The sequence below is a fragment of the Neodiprion virginianus genome, chromosome 2, assembly GCF_021901495.1.
Source record: "Neodiprion virginianus isolate iyNeoVirg1 chromosome 2, iyNeoVirg1.1, whole genome shotgun sequence".
In the NCBI taxonomy this organism is placed as follows: Eukaryota; Metazoa; Arthropoda; class Insecta; order Hymenoptera; family Diprionidae; genus Neodiprion; species Neodiprion virginianus.
The window spans coordinates 29,644,468-29,665,327 of record NC_060878.1 but is presented as its reverse complement, the minus strand read 5'-3'; the positions used below and the strand labels follow the sequence as shown (position 1 = coordinate 29,665,327).

Below are 20,860 nucleotides of genomic sequence, written 5' to 3'. Positions count from 1 at the left end.
TTGGAAAAATGTGGAACAAACCTAGAACAATTGTGAACAATATTCAAAACACTACTTTGCCGAAAGTGGGGGACCAACTTCACGTAGGTCAACATCAGATCATATTTGTTCATCCAGGCAATGAGATTCTGCTATTTCACGATGTACATGCTTTCATCGAATCTTCTATAGTTTTTTTGAAAATTATGTGAAATTATAAAAATTTGAAATTCTCAACATTATTGGTCAATAAGAAATGGTAGAGCCAGAATTTTGGCAGATTTTCCAGCAACATTCGCAACGTTTTTCAAAACAACAGAAAAAGTCCAAGAACTTGTGAAAAGAAAAATTCCTGTCAACCTCTGCAGTTTGTTTCAACCTGAATTTATACTCAAACAAGATAACCAGTAAATCAATTGCAAGGTCTAAGAATTGGAGATTTTCAAGGCTAATTACAAAATTACACAGAAATTAGTCTGAAACGCCCAATTTCAGAATGCTAATTAGGATGGGGATTTGAAATTTTGAAAGACGTTATTGTGGTAGCAGAAAGGATGCTTATTCTAACCCAGACATCTCTAATCTCCAGGACATAAAGCCTTTCGTCATAAATTCTAATCTATACAAACTTGACTTCAGAAAATGACGGCTTTTAGACAGCTTGCGCAATAAATTGAACGCCTTCGGTGTTGCCTAATTCGCTGAAAACTACGAGCTGCTGTTAGGCACCAGCCAGTTACGGCGCCGCATTGTCCTTCCAATCCCAATTGTCAATGAGCTGATAAAATCGGTATACCAAGTAAAAATAAAGATTACTGGCAGTATTCCAGAGTGAGGTGCATCGATTTTGTTTCAAAAACGCAGCAGCAAGGAACAGCGTGTCGCTTTAAGTAGTCGACCGCGCGACGTAATACCGTTGACACAACTGGGTCACTCGTTAACGGAACAACTACCCGCCCACCCTGCACTCTGTCGTCGGGGAAAAATTAGACCACTTTTTACTCCTCGGGCAGCTGCTTCTTCCTTCTCACGTTCGGAAATTAAGGGTTCATTGTTTATCAGAATCCTTAAAACAAACGCGGAGATTTTGGTGCGATGGCTACCATCATTTTTTTTTTTTTTTGTTTTATTTTTTTCAACACCCTTCTATATATACGTTTGTTCTGTTTACCCCGTTTTACCCGTTAATCATTGGCAAGAAAGCACATGATGGAAACAAGCCGTCGGTATTTTTTGGGAAAAAACGGGGTTTGCAACAAGACTAGGAAATAAGATCTCGAGGAATGCGTTTATAGCGCGTCCCCAGTACGCCTTATTTTCACAACACCCAACGGTTAGGATAGTTATATATATAGATGTGGCTTGGATCATGCCTGAAACTTTTATTAAGGGGCCACGGTTTTATAGCCGAGGTTGCAGAGCTTCGATGTGCGATCAAATTTGTCTGAGGGTTGATAATGTTTTCGGCATAAAACCGCAACCCTACACCGGCACTATGGGGTGGATATAAAAGGGAGGTGGAAAAAAAAAATGTTTCACCAGCTTCCTTACTGCCTAAGAAATCTCAAACAGGTGCTTGCAAGCTCCGCACGAGTCGTCAAGTGCCTGGTACTTGATTTATTCTCATTTGCAAATAGACACTCGATGCGAATGTACTTTATATGGGAAATTTTTGCCGATCGAAAGTCTCACAGATTTTCCATGTAACGCGATTCATTAAACTGCGACTTTCGCAGATTTTCGATTCTCGTTTCCTCGTCAACACTTAAAGTTTAGGGTTTCTGAAGAGTTGAAAATTCGAGATTTTCCTGACATTCCCATTGCAACGAGTCTCAAAATTATCTCACTCTGGTGAAACTTTGAATATTTTTTTAAACGGCAAACATCCCTGAATCGAAAGAAGTAAGTATTTCCCGACAAATTCCAGAAACATTTCGATGAAATCAATTCGTCTGGCAAACTGTCCCTCCTAGTGGGTAAAATGCCGGTTTTGGAAGCATCGTTCAATCAGCAATTAAAACTGAAGTGTAATCCTTTTCGTAAAATTCACAGCAAGATACTCAAGTTGGGCGGTAATTTCTATTAGAGATTGTAAGCACACGTCGCTTGGATGGTACGTGAATAAAATAAACGGGTAGGCACAGCTCCTACCCTGGTGTAAATTCTCGGGAGCATATAATGCGAGTTTCGCGCGTAGGTCACGCATAGAATTGCGAAATCCTAGGCGTTAATCGCATCAGAATATAATCAGGGAAAGCTTGACAGGGTAGATACATAAAGTCATTTTACGCGGATTACGATGAGCCGTTTTGGCCGAGTAATTCCCGACCCTGCATCCCCTCGGGGGGGTAAACGGGGGTGTTTTATACGGCTTAATGATCACACGTGCAGCCCGATGGCCTTAACGCTCTCCTTACATCCGACGACATCAAGGGAAATCGAGAGGATGAAGGACCCTCGATTCCGATCGAGAAATCCCAGGGATAACGCGGGAATTCGCAAGGCCCGCGCCAAATTTTGCAAACGGAAGGTGGGAGTTGGCTTGGGAATTTATTTCCGCGAGTGGTTCTGCTGCGGCAAGGTGCGGTTTTATAATTCAAAACCTGAGCATGCTATAGTCGGTGCTTCTTGTTTCCAATATAAGCTGAGCGAAACGCCGGCGCTGCTGCCGCTGCTGCTGCTGCTGCTAGTGAACTTTATACCCGCGAAGAACTTTCCAACTTAATTTATACACTCGATTCCCGTGGGGGAGGCAAAAAAATTTCGTTCCAATATAACCTCCCTTATTCGCCAGTCGAGTACGTCCTTTGTGTGGGTGGGACACACACGTGACTGAGATGAAAAAAACTGCGCAGAATCAAAAATAAAGAGAATGTAACGTCCGGAGTTTCGTTCGGTCGACTGTGACGCGATGCTAATTGCGCGGTTCTGGTTGCGGCCGGTTTTAGAATGGTCGTTTTTCTATCGGGGAAAAAAAAGAAAATCCCAAGAATTAACGACCCGAAGAATTCCCGGAGCAACTCTCCAGCGATTCGACGTTTCTGAATCGAAATCGACCCGGCAAAAGTGGAAACAAAAACGGAATCAGAAAACTATTTCTCTGTACCGGGATAGCGTTAATCGAATTTCTAACTGAGAAAGTAAACCGTAAGACAGCGCAGGCTTCCAGTTCTTGGTGTCTCGTGTTGTTCAATTCTCTCCATGTCGAGCATTCGGATTCTACGGCTTTGGTGTTATACCGTAGATTACGATAATTACCCGCGAATTAGAGTGAACGATATACATATTACACGACTACCGGATAGCCGTAGGTATTAATACCTCTTCCCAAGGTACGGGAAAATTTACTAATTACCGCAATAAGTCCTGATAGGGAATTCCTGAAAGCAAGTTTGACTAACTACGCGTGGGGAGGGGTTGAGTACAGCAGCTTGAAACTCATGCACCCACTTTGACAACGCGGGAAAAAACTACCCCGGGTATTTACTTTAGCAAATACACGACAGATTAGCGATGACGACGCGAATCGAAGACTGTACTAATTAGGGTAGCCACAAACCTTCATTCCTAACTTTTCCGAAATGTTAAAATTTTGCAGACTAATGATCTAAGGTACGTTAGAATTAATCGTTGAAATACGTGTGCTTAAAATTTCAAATTTTCTTGTCGATTCCCCTAGCTTTCCTTTCACGTTGCTTGTCTTGCGGTCGGAATCGCTAAATCGTCACGATTTTTCCGGATTTCCTGGTTCGTAACAAACCCCGTATTGCCACGTCGACACATGACTGTATAATGATATGCACACGCGGATGGGTGTACAAATATTATGTAACGACACGGTAAATCTTATGTAAGTAAAATACGTCGAAATCACGTAACGCTAGAGTAGGAAAAGGGGAGAAAAAGCATACTTACACGCTGATTGATTTTCTTTGAAACGTATTCGGGACATTATGGCTTCCACTGGGGTGTGAAGTAAATCCGTTTCGCTCCTTTTTTCATGCTTTGTAAACATTTTCCGTAACCTGTAATTCATAGAAGCTTTTTATATTTCAGAATGAAATTGTTTTCCGCAAACTGATTCTTCTGCAGGAAATAATTGTGTGCCTGCATTTATTGATATTTACAAATAGTTTCAGTCGCTTTATTTGACCATATTTTTCAATAATAAACTATGTGATTGCATCATTGAGGGATGACATATACATAGCCAGACACATAACTGACAAAGTATCGAAAATTATATTTAATAGAGTGTCAAAAGAGCCAGAAAGCGGGCTTATTGTACAAAATGAAATCAAGCAGACATAATTTTCCTTTAATACTCGCAGGCACAAGTAGAGGAGACCAAAGCTAGTTGTCATACTTTTTTCTCTGATTTTTAACATTTTTTTTAATGAAAATGTTAAAAACTTAGAAACGGGGCATTGTAGCTGCATATTTTACGCACATAGAGAATATTCGTGGTTATTCCAAAGCAACTCTGAATAGAGTTTTTCGTGTTTTCAAAAAAAAAAGTTGAGGAATCTGACAATTTACCCTGACAATGAAGCGAGCTAAGTTGTCCCAAGTATTTTAAATGACAAAAGCGAATTAAAAATGATGAATGATATTTTCTTGCACCTTTGTTTACTCATTTTTGTTTTGATGCAAGAAACTCGGGTTTTTTATCGTGTATTTTTAAGCAATCATTCTTTTGTTCATTGTTTTTTTGCTGGAAACCACGAAACTGTCGACCTAGACTCCGAAAACCCCGAATACCATGAAAAATTCGACTCAGATTGCGAAATTTCGGAAAACTAGACCCGGACACAGAAGATCATGGAAAAGTCGAAATGTGACGACAAAGCGACAAGGATCACCGTTCCGATCATCTTATTGCGAAATATCCCAATGCAGGCAAGAATATGAGAAAAAACGTAGTCAGAAAATGAAGAATAATTACCAGGTCCAATTTCAGTTTTTCAATTATTGCCGTCCAGACCGCATATGATGCGACATTCGAATCAACAACATTCATTTGTTTCAAGCATTGAACTGCAACTTCAATTTATAGCGCCGTTCGAGCTGACATCTACCGGCAGAAATATGAATCTTGTGACGACTAAGCCGTGTGATAACTAGCACTAACATTGAAATCTAATACCGCTGTGAAAATTGTTTTTAGAACACCTACAATCTTATTCATGAGAAAAAAAGAATCATGCTATCCACAAATTCATCCATATAGATTCAAACCAACTCCCGCCTGCACATTTGGGACGTAAATAGATTTATAAACCATTCACTCGTACCGCGACCCGTCAAACCGCATGGTAGCGTCACATCACAAAATAATTGTCAACTACGCCAACGAGCGATAAGAAACTCGCGCCACGATAAGGCGTTTTGTATAACCGATTGTTCGGATTGAAGAATCCCTTATCCACAAGAAGATAGAAATTGTATGTACCGTGACGTTACCTTGTCGACTGCAAAGCGTCTAGCAAACTACACGGCCGTGAGCCGGTCGGTAAATTGATAGGAATTCCAGTACCGGATTTCGCCAGTGACAGCGCTACCGGCAGGATTTTCGCTGACAAAACACTGTGTGCGCGATCTACGAATGCGGTAAGTCGATGGCAGTAGTTAACACGAGTTCCCACGAGTTTCTCGTTTCTCGAGCCGAACCGTAAGACAAGGGGTTGTGTATTTTTAACCCAAAGTAGCGGTAAAGCGTCCGATCGAGAAGTGAATAAACCACGTATAGATATTTGCGAGAAGTGAAATAAAATCCAGGCAGTAACTGGGCGGATAATCGGTCGATCAGAGCCGGGAAAGTGTCAAATCTCATCGAACGACTGCCGCGCAGTCGTCGTCCATTTCTGTCAGAGTGCAATAGCCAACCAGGGACTGAGTTTTTGTCATTTCGGATTGCAAAAGTGCGCTGCAGGGTGGCGCTCCCGTGGTTTTTCCCATCCGATCTGACAGAGACGAGAGAAGAGTAGACGAGACGAGACACGATATTAATTAACAGAGAGTGATATATCGCCGAGGAGAAATATCGTCGGTGAAAAATTGACGCGCGCTTCGACCACCGAGTACACACCCTGCTGACCGTCGACGGCATTCCCATTGTGTTTTACAGTTATTAAATGTGTTGGAGTTTGTGTTTGTGACTGCCTCCCGTGCTGCTGCTGCTGCTTCTGCTGCTGCAACCGAATACTCGACGATACCGAAGATAGACTATAAAGATGAGCAAGACTTGCGCTCGGTGTGAGAAAACTGTCTATCCTATCGAGGAGCTCAAATGCCTCGACAAGGTGCGTTTCTTTCGTCAAATGATTACAAATGCGTATACACGATGTGAACGTGGAGATCGAGATTCGTGTGTCGACGGTATATTGTTTCTTTTCTACGTTCGTTTCCTATTTATCTCCGTAATCTGGGTAAAGAGGAATATTGAAATTGGACCTCTCGTTCTCCGGACAACGCGGCCCGTTTATGTACAATCTTCATTCATAGGCACGATAATTCGTAATCGCGTTCGTTGATTGCATTTGCTTTTCTAACGTTGGCTTCCCTGCAGCAGGCAGCCGCTGCAGTCCCTTTGATGCTTTAATTGAAACTTGACACTTGAGGATATTACGAGGATGAAAAGACTTGAGAGAAGACGGCGAATGAATATCTCTCGACGTTTACTTCATCTAGGTTACATACCCTGTGTGCACTTCTTCGACTGTGTCGCCTTTTCTTCACCTCTCTGTCCCGCTCGACTCTTTGTCTCTTTTTCTCTTTCTCATATCGTCTTCTTTTCACCAGCACCGGGTCTTTTTATCTCTCGTTTTTTCATTCCCAAACGGGACACGAAATCCGAACCAACTAACGTATGGATCATAGGCGGGTTGTTTGTTGCACAACTGGGTATGTTGCGGTGACTACGGATAGGATCGCGTAATTCGATACGATACAGAGTCAGGAACAACCGACGATGAAATATATCCCGCGGTTCGTTTACCGGCACGCGCGAAGTCGCAGCATTTTTTCGAAATTTCAATTTCAAAACTCTAATACTCGATAGCTGAGATAATTTCCAGATTCTGAACTTTCGTTTGACGGACGATTTAATCCGATTTCGCAATACAGTACGGTACATTCATTTGCCGGAAGAAACAAAGAAGTTGGATGTAAAAGCTTCCAAGCATTAATTGTGAAAAAGCCAGCTCCGTGAAAATCGTTCTAAGATTGTACAATCACGATTTCTTATCACGTTGAAGTTAGTAACGAAAAACAATCACTACTTTCTTATTTTTACAATTATTTTTAAGGAACTATGAGTACAATTTCAAACAGTTGCAGAATCGCGAAATAACTGTTTTTCTTCAGCATGAATCGTTGCAATAACCTTACTAACTTCAACACGATGTCGGCGTGATAACACCTGGGTGTCGCGTTGTTCAGGTTCTCATAAGTCGGAGATAATTTCTTACAAATCCTCGAATCGTTATGCAATGCCGGCTCTAATTATTACAGCCAGCCAACAAGCGCGAAATAATTCAAGAGGATAACATTGTATTTTTTAAATCAGAATTCTGGGAGATAAGTAACATTCAAAGAAGCGGATCCTATTTATAAAACTTTATCATTTCAACGAGGAGCGGCGCTTTGTCCGCATTCTGAGAAACACGTGCATACATACAACATACAACTAAGATTTACAATCATTAACAGCTTGATGATAACGTAGATCATAACGTGATGATAATGTAAATCGTCGCGTGTATTCTTCGATCATTATGCCCAGCAACTACGTTATTCGCTATCAATAAGAATAAACCAAATGGGAAATGGAAAATCAGAAATCTACACTTGGCACTGGCCTTGTTATTATTCGAGATACGATAAGCGAATCTGTTTGTGAACCGTTTGCTTTATCGCCAGCAGTCACCGTTTTTTCTCTCTCTCTCTCTTCCCGCGAAACCAACATCCTGTACTCGCATAATTAATGTCGATTCTTTTCTCTCGTAATGTTTCCTCGATCACCCAGAAAAACCTTCTCCTTTCCCACTTCGACAAGCTATACGAAACATCGAGGAAATCCTGCTGGCACCAATGCGTTGTTCAGTCTAACAGACATACGATAAAAAGAAATGTGACACAATCTTGACGGAAGTTGAGGAAAATCCAAGAATAAAATGCGTAATCCTGTGTGTAATTTTTTAGTCCAATCGAAGTCAGCGCTCGGAGAATAGAAAATATAACATTTATTCAAAAGAATCATAGCAAATTATTATCTCACATTTAATCATTTTAAACCTGATACGATTATTCTCTCTCATTTCTTCCTAATTCTCATACTGTTTCTCTGTTTTTTTTTTTTTTTTGCCTTAACTATGCTCAACGCTTAATCACAGACAAAATTTGCTTATTCATAATTTACCTATTCTCCTAGGTCGCAAATATCCATGAACACGATGAATCGAACTTATAGTAAAAAATACTTTGAAATTTCATGGTTGACTTAAATTCGCAAATTGTTGTAAATTTTTCTCGAGTATTGTGCACAAAATATTTTTGTTATCTTGTTTTGTTATTATGAGACCCTACTCATGTTAGTGTAATATATTAGGTCTATTTTATTTTATATATTTAATTTAACTTGATTAACCCTTTTTATTTTCCCTTATTTACGTGTTTTCTTTTGTTTTTTCTTTTCAGACATGGCACAAACAGTGTTTTAAATGTCAGGGTTGCGGTATGACCCTGAACATGCGAACATACAAGGGCTTCAACAAGCAGCCATATTGCGAGGCGTAAGTTCTTAATAATTACAAAAAAAAAAAAAAAAAAAAAATAACGAAATAACATAAATAATTACGTATAGCAAACGGCTCTCAGTACAAAAAAAAAGTAACCGAAACCCTAATATGTATTTTACGCTGCAACCATTAACAGTCAAAAATCACCCTGCACAGAATCATTAATTATTTATTCTTGGAACTTAATTTCACATTTTATACTTTCATTCGTATATAATTACGTATGCATTGAATTTTCTACAAATTCTTTATCCATATTCTCTAAAACTAACATCACTCGTGCTTCGAACAAAGCAGGTCTAAAAGGAGAAAAAAAAATCTACAAACGACCGTAATAATCGTTTCTTGTTTTTCATCATTAAATCTTTACGCCTGCGGTATAATAATTAACAAGGCGTTGTCCTGTATCATGGTAAAATTAACTGCACGTGTATGTTAATTTTGCGTTACACGGACGAACATTAATGCGAAATGATATTGATTACTGTGAAAAGAAAAACACAGCAGTCAAGTTGTTTCAACGGGGAGTGCCGAGGGGGGAGCGTGACAGAGGTTTGACGCTTCTCTGTGAAAAACTCCCGACACTCGCACGCATCCTTATCGCCATTACAATAGAGATTATGGTCAATGCCAATGTATTCTCTGCACAAATTGCTTCTGCTATCTCCGAGCGCCAGAGTAATTTTATTTTATATTATTTTTTATGTAAAAAATGACACATGAATATACCGCATTTATCACGCTGTGATAATACCATTTGCCGATTAAAGAATTTTCCCCTATATTCAATATTTAATTCACACGCATTTATATTCAGCTGAAAAATTAATGAAATGAAAATGTTTCAGAGTATAACAAAATCAAAACCTTGATATATGCTAATCAGCAAGTCTGATACATGAACTAATCGAATTACATTCATTTCTTCTCGGTTTCTCGCAATTTATTTTAACCCTTTTAACCGTACACAATTCGAATATTCAAATAACGTTGAATTGCGATCTATGAAGCTTGAAAATCGAAAGAATACACCAAGATTCGAGTATAGGTGCAAATCTGGTTCTTATGTTCAACAGTTTTGATGGCTAATGTTCACGCACACACACACGCGCATTATATATGTGTAATACCTTTCGAGCTCTTGCCATACAAGAGAGACTAGGTCACGGCGAGAGGCTCTCGCAATGCATTGTATGTACATTATTTATATACATTTACATACACAGTCGTGCAGCAAAACTAGGCCCCGTTATAGTTCGCCTACTCGATTAAATTTGCTATTTGTAATATATATATATATATAATTTATAATATAATAATAATAATAATAATTTATTCGCACACCGTAGGCTTATAAACGCGACGATAAACTTACAAGTACCTATACTGTGTATTATTACAATGCCTATCTGTACGATTCACATTTGACCTTATAACACTCCTCGCCTGCTTTATAATATGTATGATATATGTATATATATATACATATATATATGATACAACATATAAAATATACCTATTTTATAATCAGTTTTACAAATCAAAAGTCGAAGCACAATCGATATAATTACGTCACGATCTTTCGAAAGAGGAATGGCAAAGAAAAATTTTCATTATCTAATTTCATTTTCACTATCACACAATAAGTTGATCAGATTTGTGACGATTAATTGTTTACGAGGAATGTTGTTTGCGCAGTATTTGAAACAAACAATACCTGCTTGTAGCAATATTTATGATAATGACTGCGAGGAAGAGTAAAATTCGCTGAGACTGATTCATTATCGGAATATCTTTTTGATCGGACATCGAATTTTCGAATGTTATTTCGAACCGTCTTATCATATACAACTGCCTACCTTTTTTGGCCATCGCATTATACGTTTTAACAAAACGAAATCTGCTCAATTTCTCTGCAATCGTAATTCAATCGTTCGTTCATCGACAATTTATAATAAAACACCGAATTACTGCGTCGAAATATCCGCGATGGTGTTCATTCGAAAAGAACTATTTGAAATAAAGGAAATGTAACCGTGCGTCGTAAGACTATAGGAGAAAGTGACTTCTGTATAGATTGAAATACATGGATTGTGTAGACCAGTAATGCAGTATACATTGAACAACGGTTATACTTGCAAATTTATTGCAGGCTAACTGTTACATAATATTCCACCTAAAGTTGTACATATCGAGAATTGAAAACTTCGTTGAATAACGGTTGAAAGGAAAATCAATGTGAAAAATTTTCGCTAATTGTGCGATAAAATTACTACTTGCAAAAAAAATCGATAATGTCAATAAAACTGAATGACCGAAAAACGTATGAAAATGATGAATATGAAGAGAGCGACAGATGAATCCGGTCATACAGTAATAGATGTATCTATGATACAATAAAAAAAAAATGTTGCTACGGTAATATACATATTGCCAATGAAATTTAAATACTGTAGAATATTAACGAGCTGTATAATATCGTCGTTATGATTTGTGGAGAGGATATTATTAATGCTCGCAGCATCTGTTACATTTTTAAACGGTAAACATACACATTGCTCTATATAACTGCTTCTCCTTAGCTTCTCTCCCCTACTCCGTTTCGTTCCTAATTGCATATAATATACATGTAACGTATATGGGGTTTTCCATGTCAACTCGACCGATGATTTTCTCTCACCATTTTCGATTCGCTTCACGATTTTTCATACGATTCTACGGTCTCAAAAAAGCACTCCTGAATTTGTGCAGATCTTTCCCTTCAACCGTTAATTTTCTATGATTGTCCAAACACGTCTGAAAATTGGTATTGCTTAAAGGTCTCAAAAATCTTATTTTTCATTCCGATCGTTCCAGCATCCGTCCCGTGTGGGGACGCTTTTACTTCTTTTTTTTTTTTTTTTTCTCTTAGCATTTTTAACATTTTTGAGATCTTTATAAAAATGCCAATTTTCAGATGTGTTTGGACAATCAAGGAAAATTAACGGTTGAAGGAAAAAATCTGAAGAAATTCAGGAGTGCTTTCTTGAGACTGTAGAATCGTATGAAGAATCGTGAAGCGAATCGGAAATGGTGAGAAAAAATCATTGGTCGAGTTGACATGGAATTCCAATGGAATATATGTGTATACATATATATATATATATAGGTCTAGCAGCGTCATGGGAAGTCTTTACTTAAAGTGTTAACTTCCGGCTTACGTTCCGGCATATACACACGAGTGTACTTCAGATGATGACGTAGCGTATAATACGTACGAAAATTCTTCTCGTCTCTCGATTACGTTGACCCATGTACAGAAACTAGTACGTAACCGGATTTTCATACCGGCGTAAGCGAAACACTTCCCTGCCCCCTGTGTTATTACGAATAAGTTCCAGTTCTAGTCATTTATTAAATGCGAGCTTGTATCACATCCGAAGCTTATAATAGCATGCCGATGCAGAGAAAAAATCCGACATACCGCGTTTGCATGCATAAAAAATGATTAGCTTCAAGTTGAGTATACAAATATGTGCATATACGTATGAAAAGTCGCGGGGTGACGTCATACCGCGGAGTTACGATGATTCATCAATTGTCGTGATGAATGACGAGGATTCCCAGAACACACCCACTACTCTTCGTCGTGCCGATTGAAAGTGAAAGTTCTCCAATTTTTTCTTGCGTGGAAATGGATCCAGTCGAATCGCAGGTCTGCATAGAAAAACAATTGAATTTACCGTGATTATAGTTCGTTGATTCAAAATTTGTGCCATTATTGCATCCCCTGTTTCCTTTCGCAAGCGAAACTATCGGTAGTTTTTAGTTTAGATTTTAACGGCTTGAATTAGTCACTCTTGTATTTGTAGATATGCCGTTCCATGTATAGAGTATACACCAATTTAATAATTATTATTAATTTATAGTCAAAATAACACGTAATAAGTGCTCTTTAATTATCATTTTACCCATTTCAATTACGATTTATAAATATTTCTCTACTTAAAGAGCTTGCGTATCGCTTTATTTTACAAATGCAAATCCGTACAGTTGCGATCGAAACGAAGTGATCATATGTACGATGAAAAGTGACTGACGTTCATGACGTTACATTCTCATACCGTGAAATTGTGTTTGTAACATTTTTATCCCGCAAAAAATTTTGTTTCAGTTTAAGAAAAATGTTCTGTTGATCGTATAAGAAAAGTAAAAATAAATTCAAATTCAACAAAGAAGGTAAAGCTTACATGCAGTAATGTGAGAAATTGCGACTTTGATCATCAAAAAAATATCGCACCTATCGATGATGAGTTGGTGCAATCATGCAGCAAAATTGTATGATATCGAATAACGTACGTTGTAAAGGAAACTTGATTTTTCAATAAAAGAATAAACAGCAGGTGTTTAAGCTAGTCAATTTTTACACGGTATACAAAGTCATAAGCCGCGATACGACCGCGGTTTGCCACGCGATTTATAAAAGTATACCTAATCGTAAGTTAGGTTGAATTTATACTTATGTGGGTAGTATCAGACATACCCGCAAGATGATTACGACGATATAGTTCTTACGGCGTCGAGAAAGTGGCATATAAGGTAGAAATAAAACTTCTGCCCAAATATATAATAATATTCAATATCATTTAAAGTACTAATACGGACAGGTACCTGACGTAAATGCGCAAGGTATTTATGTCTCGTTCAACATTCAATCTACCACCTCAACCTGCTCCCGATAAGGAAGCAGCGAAACAATAAAACGTCTCGTGACGTAACGAATGACGCTCGTAATACTGCGTTATACGTCATTAAAATTATACTTAAATTTATATTTAATTAAACCCCGTAGAAATTGACTGTCCACAATTTGATATACGTGCCGATATTTTTGAGCGCAGAAAATAATCACTTGAACAAAATTTAACGTAAATGATTTATACAGGCTGTCCCGTTTAAATTGACACAACAGAATATCTTGTAAGCAACGCATTTGAGAGAAAAATGTTTGAAACAAAAGTTCCATGGTTTTATTTTTTAAGATTTGGATTCGACGCAAAAAAAAAAAAAAAAAAAAATAGAAAACAGTTTTTCCTACGACATCAATCTTTCAAGATATCTCAAAATTAGTAGAGGTACTCAGTGGAACTATAAATTGACATACATAATAATACAATATTTTACGCAGACCAGAAACCAAGAAATGATTTTTACGCGATGCAATTCTACAAAAATTATGATAATGGTAATCGCATTGTCATTCTTTGTACAGAAATATTTCAAGTTAATTTATCGGAAGGTTGGTTCAATTTCAACTGCCAAGGCACCTCCTACTTCTCTGATTACTGTTATCTATGAAAATAAACCTTATAATTTGCACTTCTTCAACTAATATTAAAATATTTTCCCGAGAGTTTGATCCATTTGCTTAGCCACAGATCACGCTTCTTTTTTAAAAAGTTGAATTCGAGGCAAATTCTAAAGCTGGAAGTTACAGATATAATACGAAAATCGGCGATCATTTTGATACAATTTACAAGTACATAAAAATTTTCTAAAGTTTTTTATTTCAGAAATAAATGACGTACCTTTTCTGACGTTTACCAAAATTGGCTAATGTCATGTATAATACATAAATGCTCTGTATTCTATTCGTGAAATTCTTTATATCGCCTCTCGCTTTCCCCCTTCTTTGGGTCACGGAATAATCGTGCATAGAGAAATTACGCCGAACAACCTGCCAATTTGCATTAGAATTGTCATGGAATTTCATGGTTACGGTGGATCGAGCAGACATTGTTGAAAATAATTTCCCACGAGGGACAATTGCCGTGCAGAGATCGGTGGAGAACGATCATTGCCCGTGAACAAACGAAAGTGAATTATACGAATACGAACACTCGAACCGACGTGTCGCGTAACTATATACGGGGTGTCCGATCGTATCCGATCTCGAGGATAGAAACTTGAAAAAGAAAGTTGTGTAGGCACCGGTAAGACATGGTGGAAAAGAAAAGTGGTGAAGATAATTGAAATAACCGGTGAAAATTTGTCTTACTTTCTACAGCGATTGAGGAAGCGAATGATTCGACTATAAAATATTCTATTATTTTCTTACTTTTTTTTTCTTCGCCTTTTGCTCTGCAGCCACATACCAAAAGCAAAGGCAACGACAATGGCTGAGACGCCGGAGCTGAAACGCATAGCTGAAAACACGAAGATCCAGAGCAACGTGAAGTATCACGCCGAATTTGAAAAGGCTAAGGGAAAATTCACCCAGGTTGCCGACGATCCGGAGACACTGAGAATTAAACAGAACAGTAAAATCATTTCGAACGTTGCCTATCACGGAGAACTTCAGAAGAAGGCGATAATGGAACAGAAGAGAACGACGACCGGGGAAAACGGTGAACAAATTGGTAAGTTTTTCACTTTCGAGAAATGATTTTAAAAAAAATAAATTAAAAAAAAAAAAAACACGATTTTGCGGAGAAAGCGATGGAAAACCAGATTAAAAATAAAATAATTGCAGGGGTTTTTCTTGGTTCCAAAATATATGCCTCTTTTTTTTCTCTAGAAACATAACGCTCGTATAATCATGTGTCCGATTTCATCTATCAACGCGCTTACGGTTTGTAATCTTTGTACAAGAGATGTAAATGAACGGGATGGGATGAGGGTGACATCGTATTAGATAATTTTTTAAGGATGAAAAAAAATATTGTATAAAATTTTAAAAAGCAGAAAGTTGAAATGTAGGAAAAATGAAAACTGAAGTACGATATCGAAAGTTATAATGTAATCGAATTATCACGATGAGTGAGAAAGATTGGCATAAAATGAATTGTCGCATCTTTGAACGATCGGCACATTCGTGACCCTTCTATTTTTTGATCTCTATACGTTCTTAGTCCCCGTATTCTGCAATAAATGCGAATTTAGCATGAAAAATATTAGAATAAATCCGCACATCGAAGCATCGAAATCTTTACAATATTTCAAGACGACTGTAAAATTGGAGCTGCTTATTAGCCTGCGAGACCAGGTGTCGGAATGTCTGATCTAATTTCTCACGGCCACCCCGTGTACCGAAAGGCGCGAGTAAATAAGGCAGGCGACGACTGCGACCCTGACCCTTTTTTCATCTCCAGAGTACGTCGTCGAATACGAAGAGATGCCGCCACCCGCAGCGCTGAACTCGAACACCGTACCTCCGCCATCGGCAATCTCTCCGGTCCAGCGAGCCCCGGGAAGGATCGCCGACTACGATCCGCTCAACGAGGCAACCCCGAGTCCCTATTCGGCTCGACAAGCAGCGACGACGGTCATTTACACGAGTGACAAAGGCGCGGGTAACTCGACATTTTTATTACATCAAACTTTGATACGTAGCTGAGATATATTCCGTATCTTAACGTCGAATCTCCGAGGATGTTGGAAATTGATGTTTTCATATTTTCAGATGCAATTATCAATGTTAAAATTGCTTACTCTACGTTAATGGCCGCAGTTTTAATTATTCCATTATTTTTCTAATATCTGCAGATGAAACGATTACTTTAAAAGCATACAAATTTTGTATTAAAAAAACAAAAAAAAAAAATAACACTCACAAATACGACCAGATTTGCGATTTTATAATAGGAACGGTATTTTATTCCTCGAGTTTTTTTTCTTTTTTTTTTTTTTTTAAGAGCGAAAAATTTGCATGGCGCATATTGCATGCAGCGAACTGCCATTCTTTTTTTGGAGATCGTTATAACTGAAGACAGAATTGTCCCAAATGATTATTTTTCTACTTCGGCAATGTTTGACCGTCAATTATAAATTCGTTTACTTTCTTTCAGTGAATGAAAAACAGAATCAATCTTCTCTGCCGCGTGTTTGAATATCATTAACTTAACATTGATACGTTTATAACAGAGATGTCAATTTTATTATCATATTATAATTCTATTATTCTTTTCCCCACTTCGAAATCTCAAAGTACAAAAAAAAAAATCTTGCATTCATTTGAACAATCGACAACAGTTCAAAACGAATGTTATACGAGAAGCATAACGATTAACAGTTTCAGGAATTTCGATTAAAACCGCAATATTTCTGCGGTAAGACTTGAATATATCTGATTGGAATTTGAAAGAGCGAAGCCTAAATGTACCTACGACGCGACGTTCATTCACAACACGCCTTATTTTTCGCCCTGTAATTATTGAGATGTGTAAATTTTTCGTTTTCACAGTGACGAATCCGCCGACCCGTAAAATCGGATCTGTAGCTGATATAGACCCGGTCAACGAATATTACGGATCTTTGACACCCGGGTCGAACAATAATCACGTACAACAACCAATGCAGCCACCATCGACGACGGCCAATAGTGGGGTGAGTCACGAACTTTATCATTATTACAATTTGTAACGTTCAAGACCCTGAAGCAACAACACGGGACTCTCGATTGCTCCTTGTCTGAAAATAAAATCCCTAAGAAATGCAATCGAGAAGGAATAGAAAATTTAATTCAGGTTAAAGTTCATCGGGAAAACTTCTAGTAGAAATATTTCATTCGAAAGGACAGTTTTTTTTTTTAATTTTCCGAAAACTTTTTTATCATATATTTTTCAAGCACGCTGTGCCAAGTTATCAATTCGGCTAAACTAACACAGGAAACAAGCGAATTAGAGAACAAACTGTACGGCGTTAAAATGTAAAAATTTGCTATCCTTCAGCGCGTCTATAAGGCCATGTACGACTACGAGGCGCAAGACGAAGATGAGGTCAGTTTCTTGGACGGTGACCTGATCGTAAATTGCACAGCGATCGACGAGGGTTGGATGACCGGATTTGTACAGCGTACGGGTCGCCAGGGAATGCTTCCGGCGAACTACGTCGAGCCTGCGCAGATCTAGTTTTTACATGTGAACGTTCCCTTTCGTTTTATGCTGTGAAATAAGAAACTTCGGCTCCTAGGTTCAATATCGTGTCTTGATGTTTTTCAATTTCTTTATTTTTTTTTTTTTATTTTTTTTTTTTTCCACATTTACTCTCTTTGAAAAGAAATCACGGAAATAAGAAATTCAATCATAAATTTCCTTCCAAACTTGAGGTGAGAAAAAATATCCCCCACACGATCATCTTTCAATTGTTTTGAAAAAATTATCGCGCCTACCTTTAATCCAATTATGCCTAATTCATTCCGTTGCAAAAAAAAAAAAGAAAAATGCGGAATATTACTTTTCCGGTCCTTACATTCCGTGCGCAACCGTTTACTCAACTAATCATTGCTTGTCGTGACTTTTTGTACAATTGAATCGAGAAAGAAAAAAGAAAGAAAACAATTGAAGTCAACTATATCCGAGCGCTAGATTTTTTGTTATTCGGCATACAACCGTGAAGACTGTATAGTATTTTTGCACGAAAAAAATTATCCAGTTGTTGCGCATTCTCTTCAACTTTGCATTACTTCTTTTTTTCTTTTTTCTTTTTAATATTACTTGTAAAATAAGGATGCAAGTGATAACTCGCTGAAACCTACCTTGGGACCAAAACGAGCTTTTACACTACTATATTCCTAAAGACGTACACTTATGCATTTACATATTACTATACTAGGTAGAGTTACTGTATACGTAAATGCAGACAACGAATAGAAAAAATGATGCAACTGGCAGTGGTGAAGGGAAATTTTTAACCAATTTTTCATTCCGCTGATATTCAAACTCGAGAAAGTTACACACTTGACAAGAACCTCCGTATCTTGCCGGGACCACTCCCTTCCCAGGCTCTTTAAAACGTCTATTTCATTCCGTAGGTAGATACACAATATAGTATATGTATATATAAATATGAATGTATGTATATACCTATACATATTACACACCTATAGATAATGTTATCGTCTTATCAAAACTGAGGTTTTTTTTTTTTTTTTTGTTTTTTTTTCGTGTTATTTTTCGTCTTTCAAGTGTATGTATGCTGAACATTGACGTAAAATATGAAACCATTGAACTGTTTTGCGGTATCATTCCAAAACTGGTGTATTTCATAATGAAAAGAGCATCGCGTTTTAGATATCACCGAATGAATTTACGGTCACCACAAATTGTACCACTTGAATCCAAATTTCATCTCTTTTCTTTTCCCCTCGATTGAAACAAGTTTGTTAATATTAATCTTATTATCATTATTGTTGTTATTATTATTATTATTACTATTGTTACTGTACGCAACGAGTATCGATCATCAATGTGCCTATATAAGCCGTACTTAATTCGTCTCACATTGTCTCACATCAATTTTGCGTTATTGTACCGCAAAAAAGTGAATTCGGGAACCTGCGGTGACCGAATTGATGAACATTCTAAGCTGTAGAATATTTATTCGAAGTGTTAATGGGTACCGAATGACACGCTTACACGAAAAATCACGTGAATACGTCCATCGCGGAGATTCAACTGCACGTTATTGTTAATTGTTAGTTATTATTACTATGAAACTGACGAAATTGCAAGACGAGACGTTTAGCCTTGTGCTCGATTGTTAAATGTATAACAATACGAAGCTTGCTTGTTTAAAATTTGAAAGTAGAAAACAAATCCGACGAATGCATCGAAAGACTCGAAGTCGAGACTCGAGTAAATATCAGGGTTTTAATAGTTATGTAAAAAAAATTGCGCTAGAAAATTTTACAACGAAGATGAAAAACTTGCGAAAAAAATGTTTAAAAACACATAAAATTTTAGACAACATCCATTTGCCAAATTATCGGGATTTTCTTTGCACACGTAAAATGATTGAACAATCAAGATGAAGTAAGAAAATAATTATATACATAATAGTAGTTAGGATAAAAGAAATGAAAAGAAAAAAAAAATTAGTATTTTACAGGGTGACCCGAGACTCTGTATATTATTTAAAGTGAACCAAAAGTACATTTGTTTTAAGCGAGATTGTATTGTGTATTCCTTGTCTCGCGATAAATTTTATAATACCCTAATTATGATTGTAGTAAGCGCGTAAAGGTATCGCCGAAATACGGCCCGAAATTGAGAAGGAAGACCAAGATGGAAAAAATATGAACATGAAAACAATTGAAGCGACTTCATGTCATTGTATGTAAAAACAAAATTTAATGAAACGGAGAAGAAAATAATACAACGGGCTCGAAATAATCTTATGCATGTAACATCAACGATGTGAACGATCGCACAAGAGAAGGTCCTTAAGTTTAGTTAATTCACGCCAATAAATAGTTACTAACTTTTACCATACATAGAACTGACAGAGCGGTCTAAATGAGTAAGTCAGCGTATCTTAATAATCATCATATACTGTAGTATATATAATAGACGATAGATGTCAGGAACCGCACAGATTTTGAATAGCCAATTTTCAAAGGTGAGATTAGTGACAACAACATAATAATAATATTGTATCTTTGCCTTATAAAAAAACACAGTCATGTATTTTTTTACTACATTTTTTTTAACTCTGTAATATTGAATATTTGTAATTATGTAATGAAAAAGTTTTAAGATTAACAATATTGAATCATAAAGAAATATATGATAATGTTGTGTTTAGACAGATAATATTATTTTAATGATAATATGAAAAGAGTATGAAATAAAATAATACGTTATGCATTATCGAATCATGTTCATTCATTTCCTATTGTCTTTATCTTCTTAATTCTTCCTATTCTCCTTCTACATTTATTCTATATGTCTGATATTTATAAACCTTTCTTCAATTTCGCAGAACGAGAAATATTTATTTCTTGAGCATTGATGGAGGAAATTGCCTGCCTTTTATGGATAGCAATTCTGTGAGTTTATAATTGAACATGCAAATCACTTTGTCACAAACGGTAATAATCTTTATCATATGAAAACATCTTGTTTTGAATATTTTTAGTGTTACTAGTGCGTGTGATAGATTATTATTATTGTTAAGTGGAAAGCGTGTCAACCGAAAAAGTACAGAAACGTGGCACCAAAAATGATAAAAAAGGTAAGGCTAACCCTTTTTCATTTTTTGCGAAAAATTTCGGAATTTTGAAAAGTGCCAGAATAAATTCTTTCTAGCCCTATTCCGACGTAATT

The 20,860-nt window shown here is 37.1% G+C and overlaps 1 protein-coding gene across 1 annotated transcript; it reads left to right on the top strand.

Annotated features, from left to right (window-relative positions):
* Positions 1-5,600: 5,600 nt before the first annotated feature.
* Positions 5,601-20,201, top strand: LOC124297490 (LIM and SH3 domain protein Lasp). The gene is made up of 6 exons (XM_046748589.1): positions 5,601-6,281; positions 8,677-8,771; positions 14,904-15,175; positions 15,908-16,108; positions 16,999-17,141; positions 17,486-20,201. Exons 1-6 carry the CDS (start codon positions 6,213-6,215, stop codon positions 17,663-17,665), a joined length of 960 nt encoding a protein of 319 aa, XP_046604545.1. The 5' UTR covers positions 5,601-6,212; the 3' UTR covers positions 17,666-20,201.
* The last annotated feature ends 659 nt before the right edge of the window (positions 20,202-20,860 follow it).

Bases quoted from the DNA above. Each gene is read 5' to 3' on its own strand.
- LOC124297490 (XM_046748589.1), top strand. From the start codon at position 6,213: ATGAGCAAGACTTGCGCTCGGTGTGAGAAAACTGTCTATCCTATCGAG. The intron at 8,772-14,903 runs GTAAGTTCTTAA...TTTGCTCTGCAG, and splicing joins AAGCAGCCATATTGCGAGGC to CCACATACCAAAAGCAAAGG. The intron at 17,142-17,485 runs GTGAGTCACGAA...GCTATCCTTCAG, and splicing joins CGACGACGGCCAATAGTGGG to CGCGTCTATAAGGCCATGTA.